Raw genomic sequence first — 17,024 nt, forward strand, 5'->3', positions numbered from 1 at the left:
CTAGGAGGTGGACTTAAGCAACCGCTTCAAGCGGAACTCGTACACCCGCTGGCAGTACATCACCAGCTCAGGCGATACGATGGGTGGTGGAAGGCGAGGATTTTCCCGTCTCAAGGACGGAACGATCGACGGTTGCTCCTCGATGTTTTCCTCGTAACCTTTCAGCTGCCGTCGGAATCTGAAACGTGATGGGAAAAAGCGCGATGAATGAGCCGGTTGGGGAGAGCATGTGGTTGGGATCGGTTGGCCACCAGCTTACCTGCAGTACTCGCTAAACGTTAGCACGTAACACTTGTCCTCGATGCACGCCACGCTGTTGTGGTCCTTGTGACGGGAGGCAAACACCTCGTCCGGACCGTCCGTACGTTGGCGGCCTTGCTCAGTGTGCTCCGGTCGGTAGTACCACAGCAAGGACATCATCATTTCACCTGCGGAAAACCCAACAAACTTGCTTAGTAAACGGTGATCTCCTGGTTGAATGATCCTGCCACCCGGCAAATGTCGTACCATCTTCCGCGTTCTCCCACAGGTGTGCCACCTTCGCAACGTACGGCAACTCCGCCCGTTTGCTGCCCGCCTTGAGCAGCACGCAGTCTCGCGGTTTGATGATGTCACCCTCGGAGTGGCGCATCGCAGGATAGCACGTGCGCAGCACCGGCGGATCGTCACTCTGGAGAAAACACACAAAATGTGCCAAGCACACATTACGATTAGTAAACCCTAATACAGGGGAGGTTGGTTTGCGATGGCGACTCACGTTTAAAAACACCTTCCCTTGGAATGGCTGTCCCTCCCAGATCCAGCCGTTGCTCCAGCGCGGATTAACGTCTCCCTTTTTTGGCACTATCATCTGCTCCAGCTCGAGAACCGCAAGCCGTTGGTGTGCCGACGGGCGGTGCCGTTTTTTCGAGCTAAATTTCTTCGATTTCGTTTTCGAACGCGAGCGGCGTCGCTTAGCGGATCGATTCGACGATCCGCGCTTATGCACCAGCAACTCCTCGTCCGGATCCTCATCATCGTAGTCCAGCAGGACACCCAGGTTCGGTGGCCGATCGTCCACGGATGCGAATGGCTGCTGCTGTAACACTAACGGTGCGTACGGTTGCTGCAAAAGATTTTCACCCTGCGAAGGCAACAGATTCCCTGCCGGAATCGATCGCTGTTCCACGTTTGGCTCCTCATCGTCCATGTACGGTTCGATGCCTTCCGGTGGTTCCAGTTCGCTACCCTCTTTGCCCTCGGCTATGACCGCTTGCAGTGGGGCCACCACAACTATATCCTGGTCTTCCATCGCTTCCTGCCCATCGGCGGCTCGATTGTTCTTATCCGTAACCGCGCTGTTGTTGTTGTTGTTGTTATGGCGATTGATGAGGACGTTTGTGTCGACACTTGCCACGTCGTCCTCGACCAGCATCGTCGCAGCGTCGTCAAAATCCGTCTCGCGATCGTCCAACACCGACGACTGGTCCATAAGCGTTACGGCGCTATCATCCAACCCGTCGATCTTGCGATCGTCGTCATCCTTCGCATCTCGCTCGTCATGGCTGGCCAAAAACAGTTCTCCGGACGCCGGAATCGGTGTTGAAGTGGCACGTTGATACAACGAAACGTTCGTCCCCACCGGTGGCGCATCCTTGACTGTGGAGCTTCGCTTACAGGCACGATCCTCATCGTCGACACTTTGTTGCTTTTGCTTCCGCTTTCGGCTAGCTTGCTCCTTTTTGCGATCCTTCGAGGGTGCTTTTTTCTTGCCCTTTGCTTCACTCTCCACCACCGGACGCGTTGTTGTCGATGCAGCATCCTTTCCAGGTGCCACCGCAGGTCCGCTTTTAGTCGATTTAGCTTTCGCTTTCGCTTTCTTGCTCTGGCTGCTGCTGACCGTCTGCCCGGGGGCTGGTGATGGCGACACATCAACCACCAACGGCGAGCTCTTGGGTTTGCCCTTTTTCTCCGCACCTTCACCACCGCTGCGATCGCGCCGCTTCGTTCCGCGACTTTGCTCCGAATGTGACCGTCCTTCCTGCTGCTGCTTGAGCTTCTTCAACCATGCTCGCGAGTGGACCTGCAGTTCTGTTGTGCCGGGTAAAATTTCCGGCTCGGAAAAGTATCCTTTGGCAACGAGATCGATCGTACGATCGACATTCGACAGCAGGCTGAAGGGCTTTGGCGTGTCTGGCGTCGCTACATCCGTTACAGCCGGTGTTGCTGCTTCAGCACTCGTGGCCACACCGTGGCTTCCCGCGTCTGGTTCGCTCAACAACTGCCCATCTCCAGGCACTGTTTCTGGCCGTTTTGCTTCCGTCTCGGTAATGCTAGCGTCATGTTCGCTCGTTGGTTGTGCTGCTTGCATTGAGGATAGCTCGGGAACGTCAGTCTGTTCGCTCATTTTCTCCACCGCCGGTGGTAGGGCTTTTACGATACGCTTCTGACCATTCGCCTCCACCGGAACAAGCTTAACGTTGGATCGACGCAGCAGCCGCTCGCGCAAGGACGCAGGCAACCGTTTGAGCGATTGAATGCTCGATCGGAACACCCGGTGGAAACGCTTCACGAAACGTGCCCTCGCCGTACCGGTGGCCGTTGGTGTGGCCCATTTCTTCATCGCCAGCAATTGCGGCTTTCGGTGGCGTTTGTCGACCGGCGTTACCGGCATCGGCAGCTGCTTTCTGCTGCCATTTGTTGCCTTTTTTCGCCGCCCATCGGTTTGCTGCGTGCTGGTTCGCTTCCGAGTTCCGGGGGGTTGCTTCGTACCACCGGTACGCGATTTCTGGGTTGATCCTTGCGCGTTGGTTCGCCTTTCGGCCTCCACTCGCCGTTGTTCCTCCAGCTCGATGTCTTCCACGTCCTCGCCTTCGTCGTCCTGCAGCGCTTCCTCATCCTCGTCTTCCTCATCGTCCTCGTCTTCTTCCTCCTCTTCCTCCTCCTCCTCCTCCTCTTCGCTTAGCTCCACCAGTTCCGGACACTCGACGAGCGGACCGTCCTCACCCGTTTCGGCACCGTTTGTACGTTTGATCAGATTCTTATAGCTATTCGGGGGTGACTGCTTCGACGTTGACTTTTTGCACGCCACCAGCAACGGTCTCCGCTTGACGGTGGACGCCGGGATCACCGCCGGTGATGGAGGATCGAGCCCCCCGGCACCGTCCTGTGATTGTACTTTTGCGTCGTCCTTCGACACCCGCCGGCTCATGGGCGGTTCGGCAACGCCACCAGCGGCTTCGGGGGTTAGGCTATCACTAAAACTAATACTATTATCACTACTGTTTTCCCTCAGCTGCTGGTGGTGGGTGGCATCGCACCTTCCGGCTGCCGGTACGTCCGCCGGTTTCATTTCCCCGTCGTCCCCGGTGGCCATCGAGGCCACAGTCGTCACCGTCACCTTGGCGTCCGGGTCCGTCTGGGAGGCCTCCGTCGTGAGTACGAGTTCCGCTAGCGAACTCTTGCTGTCCGGAGGTAGTTTGGCGTCAGACTCCTCATCGTCCTTCTCCACCAGCAACCCGGTAATGAGTGGTGGCTGCTGTTGCTGCTGCTGCTGCAGACCATAACGCGGATGCAGAAGGTTTGTACTGGCACTGTGGTGATGCAAATGATGCGGAAGATGCGATGCAACCCGCACCTGCTCCAGATGGTGATGGTGATGCAGATGATGGTGGTGATCCACCGGTGCCAGTGGATGCGCCCCGTGGTGGTGATGGTGCAGATACGCCCCATCGCCGGGTGGCTTTTCCTCGTCGCAATCCTTCTTGATCACGAGCGCGTCATCCAGCAGGTCCGGTGTCATCGCCGGGCCCGTTTCCTCGAAGTCTTCCTTCTTGCACACCGCCGTCATGAGCGGTTCCAGCAGCTTGAACTCTTCGATTTCCTGCTTCACGAGCGCACCCGACACCGCGAGTGGTGCCTCGAGACCGTGCGTCTTCCCACCGTCGTCCTTGGACCGGTTCCGGCCCTCACAGGTTGTTCCACGGGATTGACTGATTGGCGCTAGATCGGGCGTTTCGAGCAGCGCGATCTTGCTGGCGATCGAGTAGGGCGGTGTTAGCGCACCGTGCGGTTCCTCCTTCAGGTCGGCCAGCTTCGCGTGGTGATAGTACTCCATCGGGTGATGGTACGGATTGTGGTACGGGCTGCCGTAATGCATCGGCGTCGAGAGCAGCTCGTTGGAAGCTTCCGGTTTGATCAGTTGCTCCGTTTTGTAGCACAGCTTCTCACTGTGATGCTGATGGGGGTGAACCGGTGTCACGGATGTCGTCGTCACCACCGTCGGAGCCACGCCAGCTTGTACTCCGGCAGTCGTCGTAGTACCCCCGGTCGGAGTGGACGTCGTTGTTGCCACGGGTTTCGTAGGCATCACGACATCCGCATGCCGGGGCGGATGATGGTAATGATGGTACGGGTGCATATGCGCATGATGACCCGGTTGGCCATGGGCGGGATGCGGATGATGGGGCCCGTGGTAGGGGGACCCATGTACCGGGTGCGTTTGCAGCTTCGGGTTGGCGGCTTGACTTGGCGGTGTATCGACGTCTGCGGTCACCGGTTGCGTTGGCGTACCGTGGGGCGAATCGACCGGAATCGGTGATGCCGGATCGGAGGACGATGCCGACGACGACGAGCTGGACGAGATTGTGATCGGTTCGGATGCGCTCATCCTGGCGCTCGGTGCGTTTTGTACGATATGGTTGTTTGTGGCTACTGGGCCCTTACTGGCCTTGATACCAATAAGGGACCCAGCATTGACGTTTTTTGGACACTGCATCGGGCATGGACAGTTGGTTGTGTAATGCGCATCTGTCGTGGTTGGGAGAAAAAAAAAAGGTTAGCATAGGCCGACGAAAGGATTGATTACCGGTCGATTGATGGAATGAATGACAATCACGCAAAGGCTCCGCGGAACGGTAGTGCGGACAATTGAGCATGAAAATGATATAAAAAAGCACACACCCACGCAACGAAACAAATGAAAAATGTGAAAAAAAAAACTTTCCGCACAAAAGGAGCGCAATTCGGGGGCATGCACAAAAGGACCAACCAATAAAATCACACCCACACGCGTACTAAAAAGGACACATAGGCTGGTGACGTACTCGGGTGCGCAGTGATGAAGGATGCTGAGTTCGCGGTCATACATTGGCTTACCCATATAAGGTGGTGGAGGTGGCGCGTGTTGCAGGTTGCGCGAGTAACACTGGCCACCGGACCCGGGCCCGGGACTACCGTAACCCGGGTACGCCGGATACGGATAGTGCTCGAGGTGCTGCGGACCCTGCGGTCCGGTAGGTACGAGTTGTGCCGCCGATGGCGGCGCCCCAGGCGGTCCTGGTGGACCCGGGGCACTGGTGGGTGGTGGTGCCTGCTCGTACAGATGGTGCTCCGGTCCGGGACCCGGTCCGGAGTAGTACCGCCGGCTGGTTGGGTAGTACGGAGGCGCAAACTTGGGATAGAAATGGGCCGGATACGCGTGCGTGTAGTACATCTCGGGCGGTGGCCCGTGAGGTGGCGGTGGCGGATGCTGTGGACCGTAGGGTGAGGGTGCGTAGTAACCGGGCGGCAGATAGGTCGGTGGACAGTGCATCTGCATCGGCCGCGGATAGAGACTGGCGGGTGGGCCACCTCCAGGCGCTGGACCGTACCGACCACCGTAGGGTTGGGCGCGATGGGCCAGATCGGCGCCACCACCTGCAAAGATGGAACGAAAATAACGATCGGCATCATCAGCTGCTGCTGCGGCGGCTGCGGCTACGGCCTTCGGGCGCAGTGGGTGGAAACCCATCGGTAGGGCGTCGTCCGGGTGTCCGGGCGTACCTGTCAGCAGGACGTCGCTGTCCGTACTGTCGGCCGTCGAGGACGGTGGTGGAAGCTGCGGGCTTTGCAGGAGCGCGTCGCCATCGAGGCCACTCTTGCTGGCCAGCGAACCGGGCCCGTGCTGGGACGTCGGTGGCTGACCGAGCAGGTGGGGCGATATCAGCGGACCAGCCGGTTGATAGTAACCTGTTGTGAGTGAAACAGAAAAAAAAACCAAGCAAAAGAGTGAAACGTTAGTGAACAATCGAATCGAGCACGTGCAATGAATCGAGACACCTGCAACCGACAGCCTACATCCTTCTTTTCCAAAATAGGGCAAATTGAACAGGCTTTCTCTCGAACAACCGCCCAGCTTTATCGCTGCGGTTCAGAACGAAAAGTTAGCCATATTAATTTTAACTTTACTTTCCACACCCAGTGACACGAGGCCGCGTTGGATTAGACACGGTAATTATTCTAATTCAATTAACGCCATAATTGAATACCTAACGCGCCCCCTTTTTCAACCGAACTGGGTCGGTTTCGAGAAGAAAAACAGGGAACAAAACTCCGGCTCAGGGATGGGGCGCGTAATTCAGCGTGAAAGCTGCATCCATTATCACGTCGCCCGTAAGATATTCATTGCTGTTCTGGATCGTTTTTGGGGTTTCTTTTGATTTGCATAAAACCGTCACCTTCACGTAATTAGCGCGCACAATCGGTCGCATCGGTCGGCTCGTGAGGGGTGTGTTGTTTAGGAGGTCCTTTTTTGGCGGGAAAAATCAACCCCTTCACGAATGTGGCATGCTTATTTACGCAAATCGCAAAGGTAGCGAACACATTTTGCGATATAGTGCTACTGAAAGCTTCTCGTTTTGCAAAAATAAAAAAAGAAACTCAAACGAGATGGACACAATAAAAACCCACACAACGCCATTGAGTGTGAAGCGAGGACCTCTTCTGGTGTAGGCGAACTAGGCGCATGTTTTTGAGCGAATCCAAGAGAAAAACTTAAGCCACCCAGCTGCTGGAAACGCGAAAACAACGGGACCGCCAAGGTAAGCCCCAAACATATCCAATTTTATTTATTTCCCCTCGTTCGTTTTTTTTTATTTATTTAAATTTTCACTTCATGCAGACCTACAGCCCTGTCTTGCTTTTGTGGCGTAAGGTGAGGACAAAAAAATCTGATTCTTTCGGTGGCAGTAGATTCGCCGCCAGTCGGTGGTTCACCGGTCGTAACACGTCCCTTTCTAAGGACAGCCTGTTTCTAACAACTCCCATGACTCTTATGTCGCATCAACCAGCACAGAAAAGGGTCGTCGTGTCGTCTGCTTGGCGCTGCTGCTGTCCCTATTTCGTAGTCTTCTGCCCCCGGTGTGGCCGTAGCGTGGCGAAATAACCGTCCAGTAGTGTGATTTCTGTTGCTGTTTTACTGACTCGGTCGGTCGGTCGGTTTGGTTGTGGTTTGGGTCCCCCCCCCACACTGGTATCGTCGTTTGCTGTCCCGATTGAAGAGGGTTTGGCCGCGGCAACGACTCATCGAGCAGCGGAGAACCAAGGACGCTAGCGCTATTTTCACCATTTTCCAGCGGTACGCGTTCGCGTTTGGAATACACACACACACACACGCTTCCCGACGGTTCCCGCCGTGTCTTCGAGGGTTCAACTCGAGCCATTATTGTAGGGAGGATTTATTTATTATTTCTCCCCTACGTTTGCTGGCCCACTGGAGGGAGCATTTTTTTTTACGTCTTTACAAATGGAAAGAAGCGCTTCTGAGCGGCTGCTGGTGACACGCACGCTTGGTACAGCGTGTTACGTGTCGTGTTCATAAAAAAAGGAGATAAACCATTTGCTTCAACGAGGGGCCTTAGACAATTTGTGCATTTCAAGAGTTTATGGACATTTTAACAGCGAGCCACATCATCCAGGGGCCAATCGAATTACGAATGATGATGTCACAGAATGTGAGGAAAGGTTTAATAATGTTATGCAATTACGTTTTTAAATTCATGTAAAAAATGAGCTTTTTATTCTAACATTAATAACCATTAATCGTGTAACATTGATAGGTTCAATTTAAGAATAATGCTCCCCAGTTGGACATTTTCTGAACAAAATCAATGGCTAATATTATCGCTCATTTGAATTACCTTTTAGATTAAAAATCACATTAATTAAAAAGAAAGTGGCCCTTTTTTGTCCCATCCTTAGCAAACCCGGCGATCCCCCGATCGGTAGCATTTGCTATTCAAACATTTTGACACCAGCAGGGTAACGTGGTTATCGTAAAACTCTCTTCAATCTTAAGCAAACCGCCGGCACAACTTGCCCGATGACAACGACACCGTGAAAAAGGGGACGAACGCCAGACGACGACGACGACGACGACGGGGCCACAGTTCATCAGCGTCGTGTGAAGTGAGAAATCTCACGATAATTGAGTTAAGCCCGAAGGGTGCTTCGAATGTCCAAATATAGATACTTTACGCGTTTCCTACCGGGTGCACAATCCACCACCACAGTGCACACCCTAAAAGGGGGCCCGCAACGAACGCTGACGACTTATTCGCGCCCTTGCCACAGACCGTTCTGGGGTTCTGAGATCCGGCCTTTGGGCCGTGAATCCTGCGGACGCGCGGTGAAAATTTGTCGGTTTCATTTTCTTTTCGCCTTCCCTTGAAAAACTCCCCTTCGGTGTGTGGCATTTCCCACCAGAGTGTGGAACGAAATAAATCGTGCAAGTTTTCGACCCTCACGAATAAAGCGCCGTCTCTTGCGCGCGAGGTGCAAGGACTCGCGTTTTTTTTTTTCTGCTTCTTCTATGACAGCGCGAAACTCCAAACTCCACGCACCCAACCCATGCTTAGGTATTCATCTTTCGGAACGCCCTTTAGGGTCGCCATAGGGTTTGATTTGGATGCCCTCCCCTCCCCCTTTGGAAGCATGTTAGTGCCTCCGTTTCCCGTTCCGGTCGTCCGTGGGCCGAGATTTTTCTGATCCTGGCGCTCTCTGATTTTACCGTAAATCGTTTCCTTCCTGCACCGAACTCCGTAGCCTGGGGGTTCATTAGGGAAAGAAAAAGGCAAGAAGGAGGAGCAAACAAACAGGCAAGCAAAAAAAAAATTGAACATCCGATCTTTTCCACTTCCGAATATGCCCCTCGACCGGGTGGTTTTGGGGCGCACTTTTACGCGCGAACGCCGGATTCGCGCGAACTGCGCAGTAATTTAAACCCAATAAAACTGATATTAATCCAGTTTCGCGATAAAACGCTCGGGGAGGTAGCGAACGAGTCCTTCGGATCGGGGGTTGCGTCAACGGGAAGGAAAAGCGCAAAACAAACAGGACGATAATAAAAAGGCAATGAAGGGTCGCCGAAGCCCGCGTGGAAACACGCCCGAAAGGGGTGAGTCCTTTTTTTTTTTAGCTTTGTGTCTGTCTGTGGTGGGGTTGCAACGAAACGGCACACGCGAAGAAGCAAACTCAGAAGCAAAAAAAAAGACAAAAAAAAGCTACACCCTCTCTCTCTCGCTCTCTCTGACGGTCGGTTAATCTTGCACCATGTAAATCGAATTCACCTGGCGTCGGGCGTGAAACGATGCCGGCCCGGTAACCGATGATGAATATTTTATAACCCTCTTGATGATAATAAAGCAGAAGCAAAAAAAAAAGTGGCAGCATGATCCCCCGTGGCCTGTGTTTTCTCTCCTTCCTCGCCGCCCCGAGTGAGATCTGACGACAAACGGAATCGACACCAAATTATATGATTTACCGATTTATGGCGGTTTATGGGCTGGGGTTTTTTTTTTTGGTGTTTCTACTCGACGTCCGTTCCATGCTGCAGATATGTTTTACTTTTTGATGGACTTCTTTCGACTTTTTTCCCGTTTGCTGCCCGTTAACAAGGTTGCAGAAATTTTGTTTTTGCTCACGATCATTTTTCCCATTAACCATCGACTTTTCGGGCAAACGAAATTCAACTTTCGACATGTTGTACGTTATCTCAACGCGAACGCGATAAGCAAACGCAAAGGCTCATGTTCGAATAACTCAAGTGCCATTTTTGGTGCGCAAGGCATCACGAGAAACACAATCCTGCAGCAGCCTCGGATGGGGGATTAAATTACTGATGCCATTTGGGTGTCACAAATCGAGCTTTCGGCGATTGGAGCAGGTTCCTGGAAGTGGAACCTTTCGACAAGCGTAGAGGTTCGATGGCGGTTTATTCTCTTCTGAGTGTGGTGGGATCGTTATTTTTTTTTATTAAACGTACGTCTTAACGCAGCTGTGCACGAGGCAAGCGTTTTTATGCGTACCTTACGAGCCACTCGATCAAACGTTAACGCACATTCGTCATGAGGTGTAGAAGCACCCTCGAAAGTCCGCTAAAATGACACACCAAAGCACCTTCCAGTCAAGAGCTTCACCGTTTGTCCCTTCAACATCCCTATCGTCCCATTTAAAGGTGTGACGTGCATCGTCGCACCTGAAACCAGCCCCCATGCAACGAATCAATTGGCTTCCGTTGGGGAGACAGCAAAAACGGTCCATAGTTGTGTCGGAATCGCACCGGTTACGATCGAACGGAGCCCTCGAGGAAGCGAACGCGTCAGAACCACCGCAGGCAGAAGGTGTTACTAATCTCTCGGTTAATTACTTGCCAATCCTTGGTAATGCTTTCTGCCACCCATCGTCCCTGTCTGCCAGCGCACACGAGAGCTGTGTTCGTTGCCGCAAGCGATGGCGGTTGGTTCGGTTGCTTGGCTTTACCTTGGGAGGATGATGATGAGATGGCCGTGGCATGACGACGCACAGCCCACCAAATCCCTCCAAACCAATTTACACCTAACCTAATCACGCATTACAAATTAATTTCGTCCTGATTGCGCGCCCCATTTTTGTGGTGGGAAATAGAGAGAGAGCGAGAAAGAGAGGGCGTGACGTGAGCACACAGAAAGTGTAAATTAAAAAAAAAAACTCCACGCTCGGTTTGGTTGTGCCTTTTTAACCGCAGCAAGCGAATTCCACCCCACTATCAACCTTTTTTTTTGGCCGCAAAAAGATTCCCCTTTTTCCGCTTCCCGAGGCGTGTGTCCTTCCGCTGGCCTTTGACGCCCGCAAGTGACGGAACTGGCGGGAGGGGGCGTTTCATTTACATAAAATTTCTTACAGCTCTACCGAGAACACTTGGCTCCGGAGTGTTGGGTCGATTGAGCGGCCAAAAAACCCAACCGCTAAAGGAAGGGAAGGACCCCGGCCGCAAGGTGGGAAAACTTTTCACAAAATTCGCTCCCGATCGGTTTGCAGGAAAATCACCCAAGCTGGTGTGCGATCGAGTGCGCATAAACGAGTCCTTCCCGCCGTTGTGGGAAATCCCGAAGGAACTTCCGGGCTATCCGATGGTGCGCCGCCCCATTATGATTCCCTTTTTCCCCGTTAATCCACTGGGTTTGGTTGGTTTGGGAGGGATCATTGATTCGTTCACCCACTTCTTCACACCACGCGAGGTCTCTCTCTTTCACGCCACTGGTACTTATCGTGCAAATCACCCGTGGGATTTTCACCGGTCGCAGGGGCTCGATGGGACGGGCACCATAAAATCAATGATGTCTGACGGCGTCAGCAGATTCACCGTCGTAAGTGGAATATGTTACGATACGCTGGCGGGAACTGTCCCGTGGGCTTGATCTAAGTGAAATCATCACCATCATCATCATCATCATCATCATCATCGTTGCCGTCGTCTCCGGAGTCGGAGATGGTTGCTCGAGTTGCCGCAGGCGCATACATAAATACATATCTATATACATATATCCCACACGGGCGGTATGTATGCTTGCGAGAGGAGCGTTTGCCAGTAAAAGGGCGCGCACAACGAGCCGCTTCGAATTTGATGCCTCAAATATGACGCCAATGAGGAGCCTTTTGCGAGGCATTCGGTCGGTCGTTCGTTCGTTTGCCCCTCGTCTAAATTGGCCTCCGCTGGGAGAAGCTGCGCTCAAGAAGGCCACCGGGAGGTAGCAGCAGCAGAGATTGTTGTGGGTATAGCATTACACGCCTAACCGAAGCGCCGGAGAGCGCACTGCACTGATGTCTGACGGAGCCTGCCCGTCACTGTGGTCTCCAATTGCCCATTTTCATCCGGGGGAGGGCCCGAATAGCTTATAAAGATGTGATGATCGCAGCTGATGGCGGTACGGTTTGTGTTTTGATGAAGTTTCTGGTGACACTTTACGATGGCTGGTTGGTTTTCGGTCGGACGGACGGACGGTGGATCTTGTTAATCAGAGCAACAAGCAACAAGCGCCTCGACGACGAGCGCTGCGGAAATTGGGATGCGCTGCTGCGGGGTTTCGTTATGCCGGCGTCGCAGAGGTCCCCCGAGAGTTGTCCCTTATGTTTGTCAACAATTTATCGGTCTGTAGCTGGGGGTCTGTAGCATCGACCGTTCGACGCCCAAAGGACAAGCGTAAGCGTGAGTGACATACACCGTTACGCTTACGCGAGATTACGCGAGTCCGTAGGCTGGAGGCGAACACGCGGTGATTATTCCTGCATGCCGCCGTATAAGAAAAGCCATTGAATCGATGACGCTTCAATTACCATAATCATCACATAATCAGTGTCGTGCTTCAGGACATTGCGTAGGATTGGGACGGCTTTGGAATGTGTTTGGTCGGGGGGTTGAGTAGGAGAGAGATTTTCTGTGGGGAACGATTGTTTGATTTCTTTTTGTTCTGGCGTCACTTGCGAGCCACCATTCGCTTAGTAGAATTTTACTGTTACTGTTTGCTCCGAGAACCCCGAAAGAACCTATTTGACAGGGCATCCCGTTTTTAGGGTGCGTGCCATATTAAACCATTTTCAAGCTGAAGTTATTCTTGGTAGTGGGAATCGATAACCTCCTTCTTTTAACCCTCGCTATTGAAAGGGTGAATGTTTTCATGAAAGGGTGCAATTTTAATTTCGTATGAATGATTAACATTTATTGTTAAACGGGTTGAACTAAGTCTTAACACACAGTCTGTGCTCCAACGTCTTGGTTAAGTGAACAACAAGTAAAGCATGTTAGAACGAGCTACATTAAAATTTAACGTAGTAGTTAGTATAATTTTTACTAGCTTGTATTTTGTTTATTTGCTTCCTCTTTTTTGTAACAAAATTAATTCAAGCACCGAATCAGGCACAAATTCCACTTGGCACTAAATGGTTGATACTCCAAGACGGAATGGTGCAAAAGACCACAACGATGCACCGAAGGCATGCGAAGGAATCTGGCAACGTCTCCCTTCACGCCTCCCTCGACGTTCTTTTCTGCACGTGTCTCCACCACAATGAGAACCAGTGAAAAAAAGAAAGCGGCACAAAATGAAAACCACTACAGCGAAAAACGACGTGAGCACACGCGTGGAAAAGAAACAATAAAGAATAAGCATCTTTCACGCCAGCCCGGCCCTGGCTGACGAGGACAGATGCGACCTCGCGAACGAGGAGTGTTTTTAGTACGACCACGTTGTGTGTGCGCGTGTGTGTGTGTGCTGTAAGGACCAATCCTATAGCAGAGGCAGCTGCAAAAAACCAGCGACGCAATAGTTGTTCGGCTTCGGAAGTGAGTCCTTCCGAAGGACGGATGACAGGAAGCAGCAGCAGTTAAGGGTGAGGCCGCATGGAGCCAGAGTGGTGGCCTTAAAGAAGCTAGGCAAGACAGAAAAAAAACGGAGCACAACCCGGGAAATGGCAGGACGAACGGGACGACGAGAACTTGAAAGAGACGTGGCAAGCGCGCAAGAGGGATGTGGCGCACGAATGGAAAGATTAAACCGAGTGGAGAGATGAATGAAAAGAGGATTTTTATTACACAATAAGGCGTAAATATTCCATTTTATCCTTCTCGCCTCTCCCAGCCAGCAGCCCAGTGGGTTTTTCGGTGGCGCGGAAATACTCGTTTGTCCTGGTCGCGGATCTCCCCTCACGTGCTGTTCGTCTAAGACTGAAGGTCCTTTTAGATGGCCGAGAGCGACACAGCGAAAGAAGGGAGAGAGAAAAAAAAAAATGTTGCCACGAAGCCACGCAGATGAATAGAGCAAAATCAAACGAAAGTACGACGCCGTGGAAAGCCGCCGTTTCCCGGCCATTTGACAGATACTCCTGCACGAGAGCGTACGGAAGCGGTCGGGAAAGAACTCCTGGCCCGGAGCAGACTCCTCTGGTTTGTTACTGGAGAAAGAAAAATGCACACACTCACACACAAGGGCGCGCGTGCGAAAACGGAAAGCCTCATTCGCAAACATCCTCGGCGGCAGGATCGTTCGTTTGCGTGTGTACTGTGGCAAACGAGGCACCAACACCGTACGATATGGATGCGATGGGTTTTTCACTACCATCGAGCGAAACTACGAGCCAACGGAACGGGGAATCATAATAACGCACTTTACTTTTATGAGACGGTTCTATTTTGTGCTTGATAAAATATTTAGCACGCGAACGAACGCGCCGTGGTGGCCGTAAAGTCAATCATTCCTTCATGAGGCACTGAATCTGCCGCTCGGCTCGATCGCAGGTGGAGACCGTGTGTTGCTCGAAGTTCGTGTGAACTTTCGTAACCGAATGATATTAAGGTTCCTATTCTTTCGTCCCATTCCGGCACGCCGATTGATCCTGTAGGTTTGCTAGGGCATCAGAAAAACGTGTCTATTCCACGCTCCTATCTTTGAGCCATTCGAAGTTTGAGGATGTAGGCAGAGAATGGCGCTATTGCGAGGTTGTAAGTTACTTAAATAAATGGAAAAACTCATTTATACGATTTTTTCCACCATTGCGTAATGATCAAAACATGATAATAACAAATGACAAGGGCATAAAAGCTCGGACAGCTCATTTGGGGTTAACTTAAACCATTGCGCAAACTGCCACCGAAAGACGAACTTCGTGAATAGTCTCGTTTGCTTCATAAACACCCACCACTAGGGCGTTCATTCGAAAGGTCCTTTCTTTGAGAATTGCACTGCACCGCCCTCCCCCACCCACACCGACCCAAACCACTCGTTGCGCTTCTTCGAGAATCCTTCCCGAGGACACTGCACTGCATTTGATTCAATCTGCGTACAATCGCCGACCAGGACACACAATCGTGATCCAGGGGGCGCCACGTTCGGCCCTTTATTCCCTTCACAACTTCACAATGGAACCAATGGGGCGGATGGGCGGCCACCCCTTGAACTGGGGGACGGGGGCGTTCGTTTGCGTTTTGTTCCGATTTATTTTTTCCACTTCCTTTTTTGCCTGCAGGAAGCGCAGGAAGTGAGCAAGCGAAAGGGTGGCGAAAGTGCCGGTTTGCCTTTCATCCAGACACAATCCTTGCATCCTCGCAGCCCGGCGGCAAAAGCTTGGTCAACATCTTTTGCTATTTGTGGCCGGCATGCTAAGAAAGCACTGGCCATCACAGGCTTACGCAAAGGACCATCCGGGTTGGTCCAGCCGCTCTAGGAAGCGGGATTTGTGTGTGTGTGTTGTACTTTTTGTGTGTGTGTCAACATTACTCTTCATTTGCAGATCCATGTCATTCAGCCATGGAGTGCTACTTAGGGCGAAAGTGCGCCGCACGAATGATTGCGTCTGCGAAAGGTCCACAGCGCTGGTTTTGGGGATTCGTGCGGGCAACTAGTTGCCTGAAAGGGATGGTTAACGGTATGTGTGTGTGTGTGTGTGTGTGTGTGTGTGTGTGTGTCGGATCGATGTCTTGAGCCTGGGGCTGTGAAGAAAATCGGTACATCTTCATCTCGGCATCGCCGGCGAATGGTGACGCACAATGTACGAAGAAAACGCTGGGTCGTCATCATCGTTAGGAGCCGTGATGAATGGACATTGCTGGTGGGGGAGAGAGTGTCGGCATGTGGTGGAGTAGGCTTTCTTCGTGGCATTTTCCACAAACTGCCGTACGGAGCCTGGTGGAATGTACTCGGATTGGGCTCGTAAAGAAGATGGGCAAATTGCGCGCCGGCATCCGAATTGACGCCATTCACAGCATATGGAATGGGTAAAAAGCGGATCCGAGATGCAAATGTACGATGTAGTTTTGGATGGCATGACGTGTCCCATAGCATGATGAGCATTATGACACGTTTTATAACAGAATTATAATCATTCTTACTGGTGTTAGCTTCCTCACATACGTATTAAGCATGATGAGTAGATTCAATAACAAGATTAAACAAATTAACGTTTTCAAGGAGCTAATATAAATCGGGCATATTGCTTAGGTTAGCTGCTAAACTGCTTCGCTTTAGAGAAAAATTAATAAAAAAAAAGATCTTTACGATCAATTTCCATGCTTTCAAATAAATTTGATTAGATATCTGCCATCAGGCACGATACCAACAACCGCCAGAGCTTGCTCCGTCGCTTTTTCTGCGGTGGCTCCGTTTTCGTGAACTACTCATTTTAAAAATACCATCAAAACCATAGCTGATTGCTTCTTTATCAGTGGCGAACTACGCGCGCCAGCTCCAAAACACAGCAGCTGCTAATATTTTTACGACGCGCCGCATTAACCACCAATAACGCCACTTTCGCTCCATCATCGTCCGCAAATGGAAAACCAAGCACCGGCTCATCATGCTCAATATGCAGTAAAACTCCCGCGTCTTCTGCCGTGGTTTGGGGCGGTTTATTTCAGCTTGTTTTTTTGCTTTGTTTTTGCTTTCAGCAATCGTGTCGCAATGGTGTCTTAATAGGCAAAGGTACAAGGGGGCATCGAACGACTCCCTGAATTCGCCGTTAATATTCGAGCGCAAAAATGGTCGTCTGGGTCGCCGAAAAAAGATCACGAGTTTCGTGGTGCTTCTTAGCGCAACGGCATGCGAGCACGTTCTGCTCCACACGCGGTGATTCGGAGCATCGGATCGATATGGCAACGACATTCGCGGGGGAGGGATAAGCTTTAAGGATGCTTTAATGTTTCGTGCTGACTGCACTGCTGAAACCATTGAAAGCTCGTTTTAAGGTGGCTAGAAATAAAACCACATTAAACGTGTCCCTCGGAAACGCAAAAGGATAATGGAGATTGAAGAAAAGCGACATCAGCGCACGCTCCCATTGTAAGGCTAATGAAAATCGGTTGCATATTAAATGCTTTTGGGTTGCCTTGCGAGCGCTTAATATGAAGACAAACAATGCAGAGCGATTCGCAACAATGCCAAAGCGCTTACTCCTGCTCGGATTGTGGAGTAAAAAGTTCT

General features: G+C 51.7%; 1 protein-coding gene across 1 annotated transcript; it reads right to left on the reverse strand.

Annotated features, from left to right (window-relative positions):
- On the reverse strand, positions 1-10,590 carry LOC128722850 (protein piccolo-like). Its single transcript, XM_053816536.1, has 6 exons — positions 10,520-10,590; positions 5,137-6,011; positions 758-4,788; positions 508-670; positions 260-428; positions 1-178 (listed from the first exon to the last, which is right to left on the reverse strand). The coding sequence occupies exons 1-6, from the start codon at positions 10,588-10,590 to the stop codon at positions 1-3; spliced, it is 5,487 nt and encodes a 1,828-aa protein (XP_053672511.1).
- Between the last annotated feature and the right edge of the window lie 6,434 nt (positions 10,591-17,024).

The sequence above is a fragment of the Anopheles nili genome, chromosome 2, assembly GCF_943737925.1.
Source record: "Anopheles nili chromosome 2, idAnoNiliSN_F5_01, whole genome shotgun sequence".
NCBI lineage: Eukaryota > Metazoa > Arthropoda > Insecta > Diptera > Culicidae > Anopheles > Anopheles nili.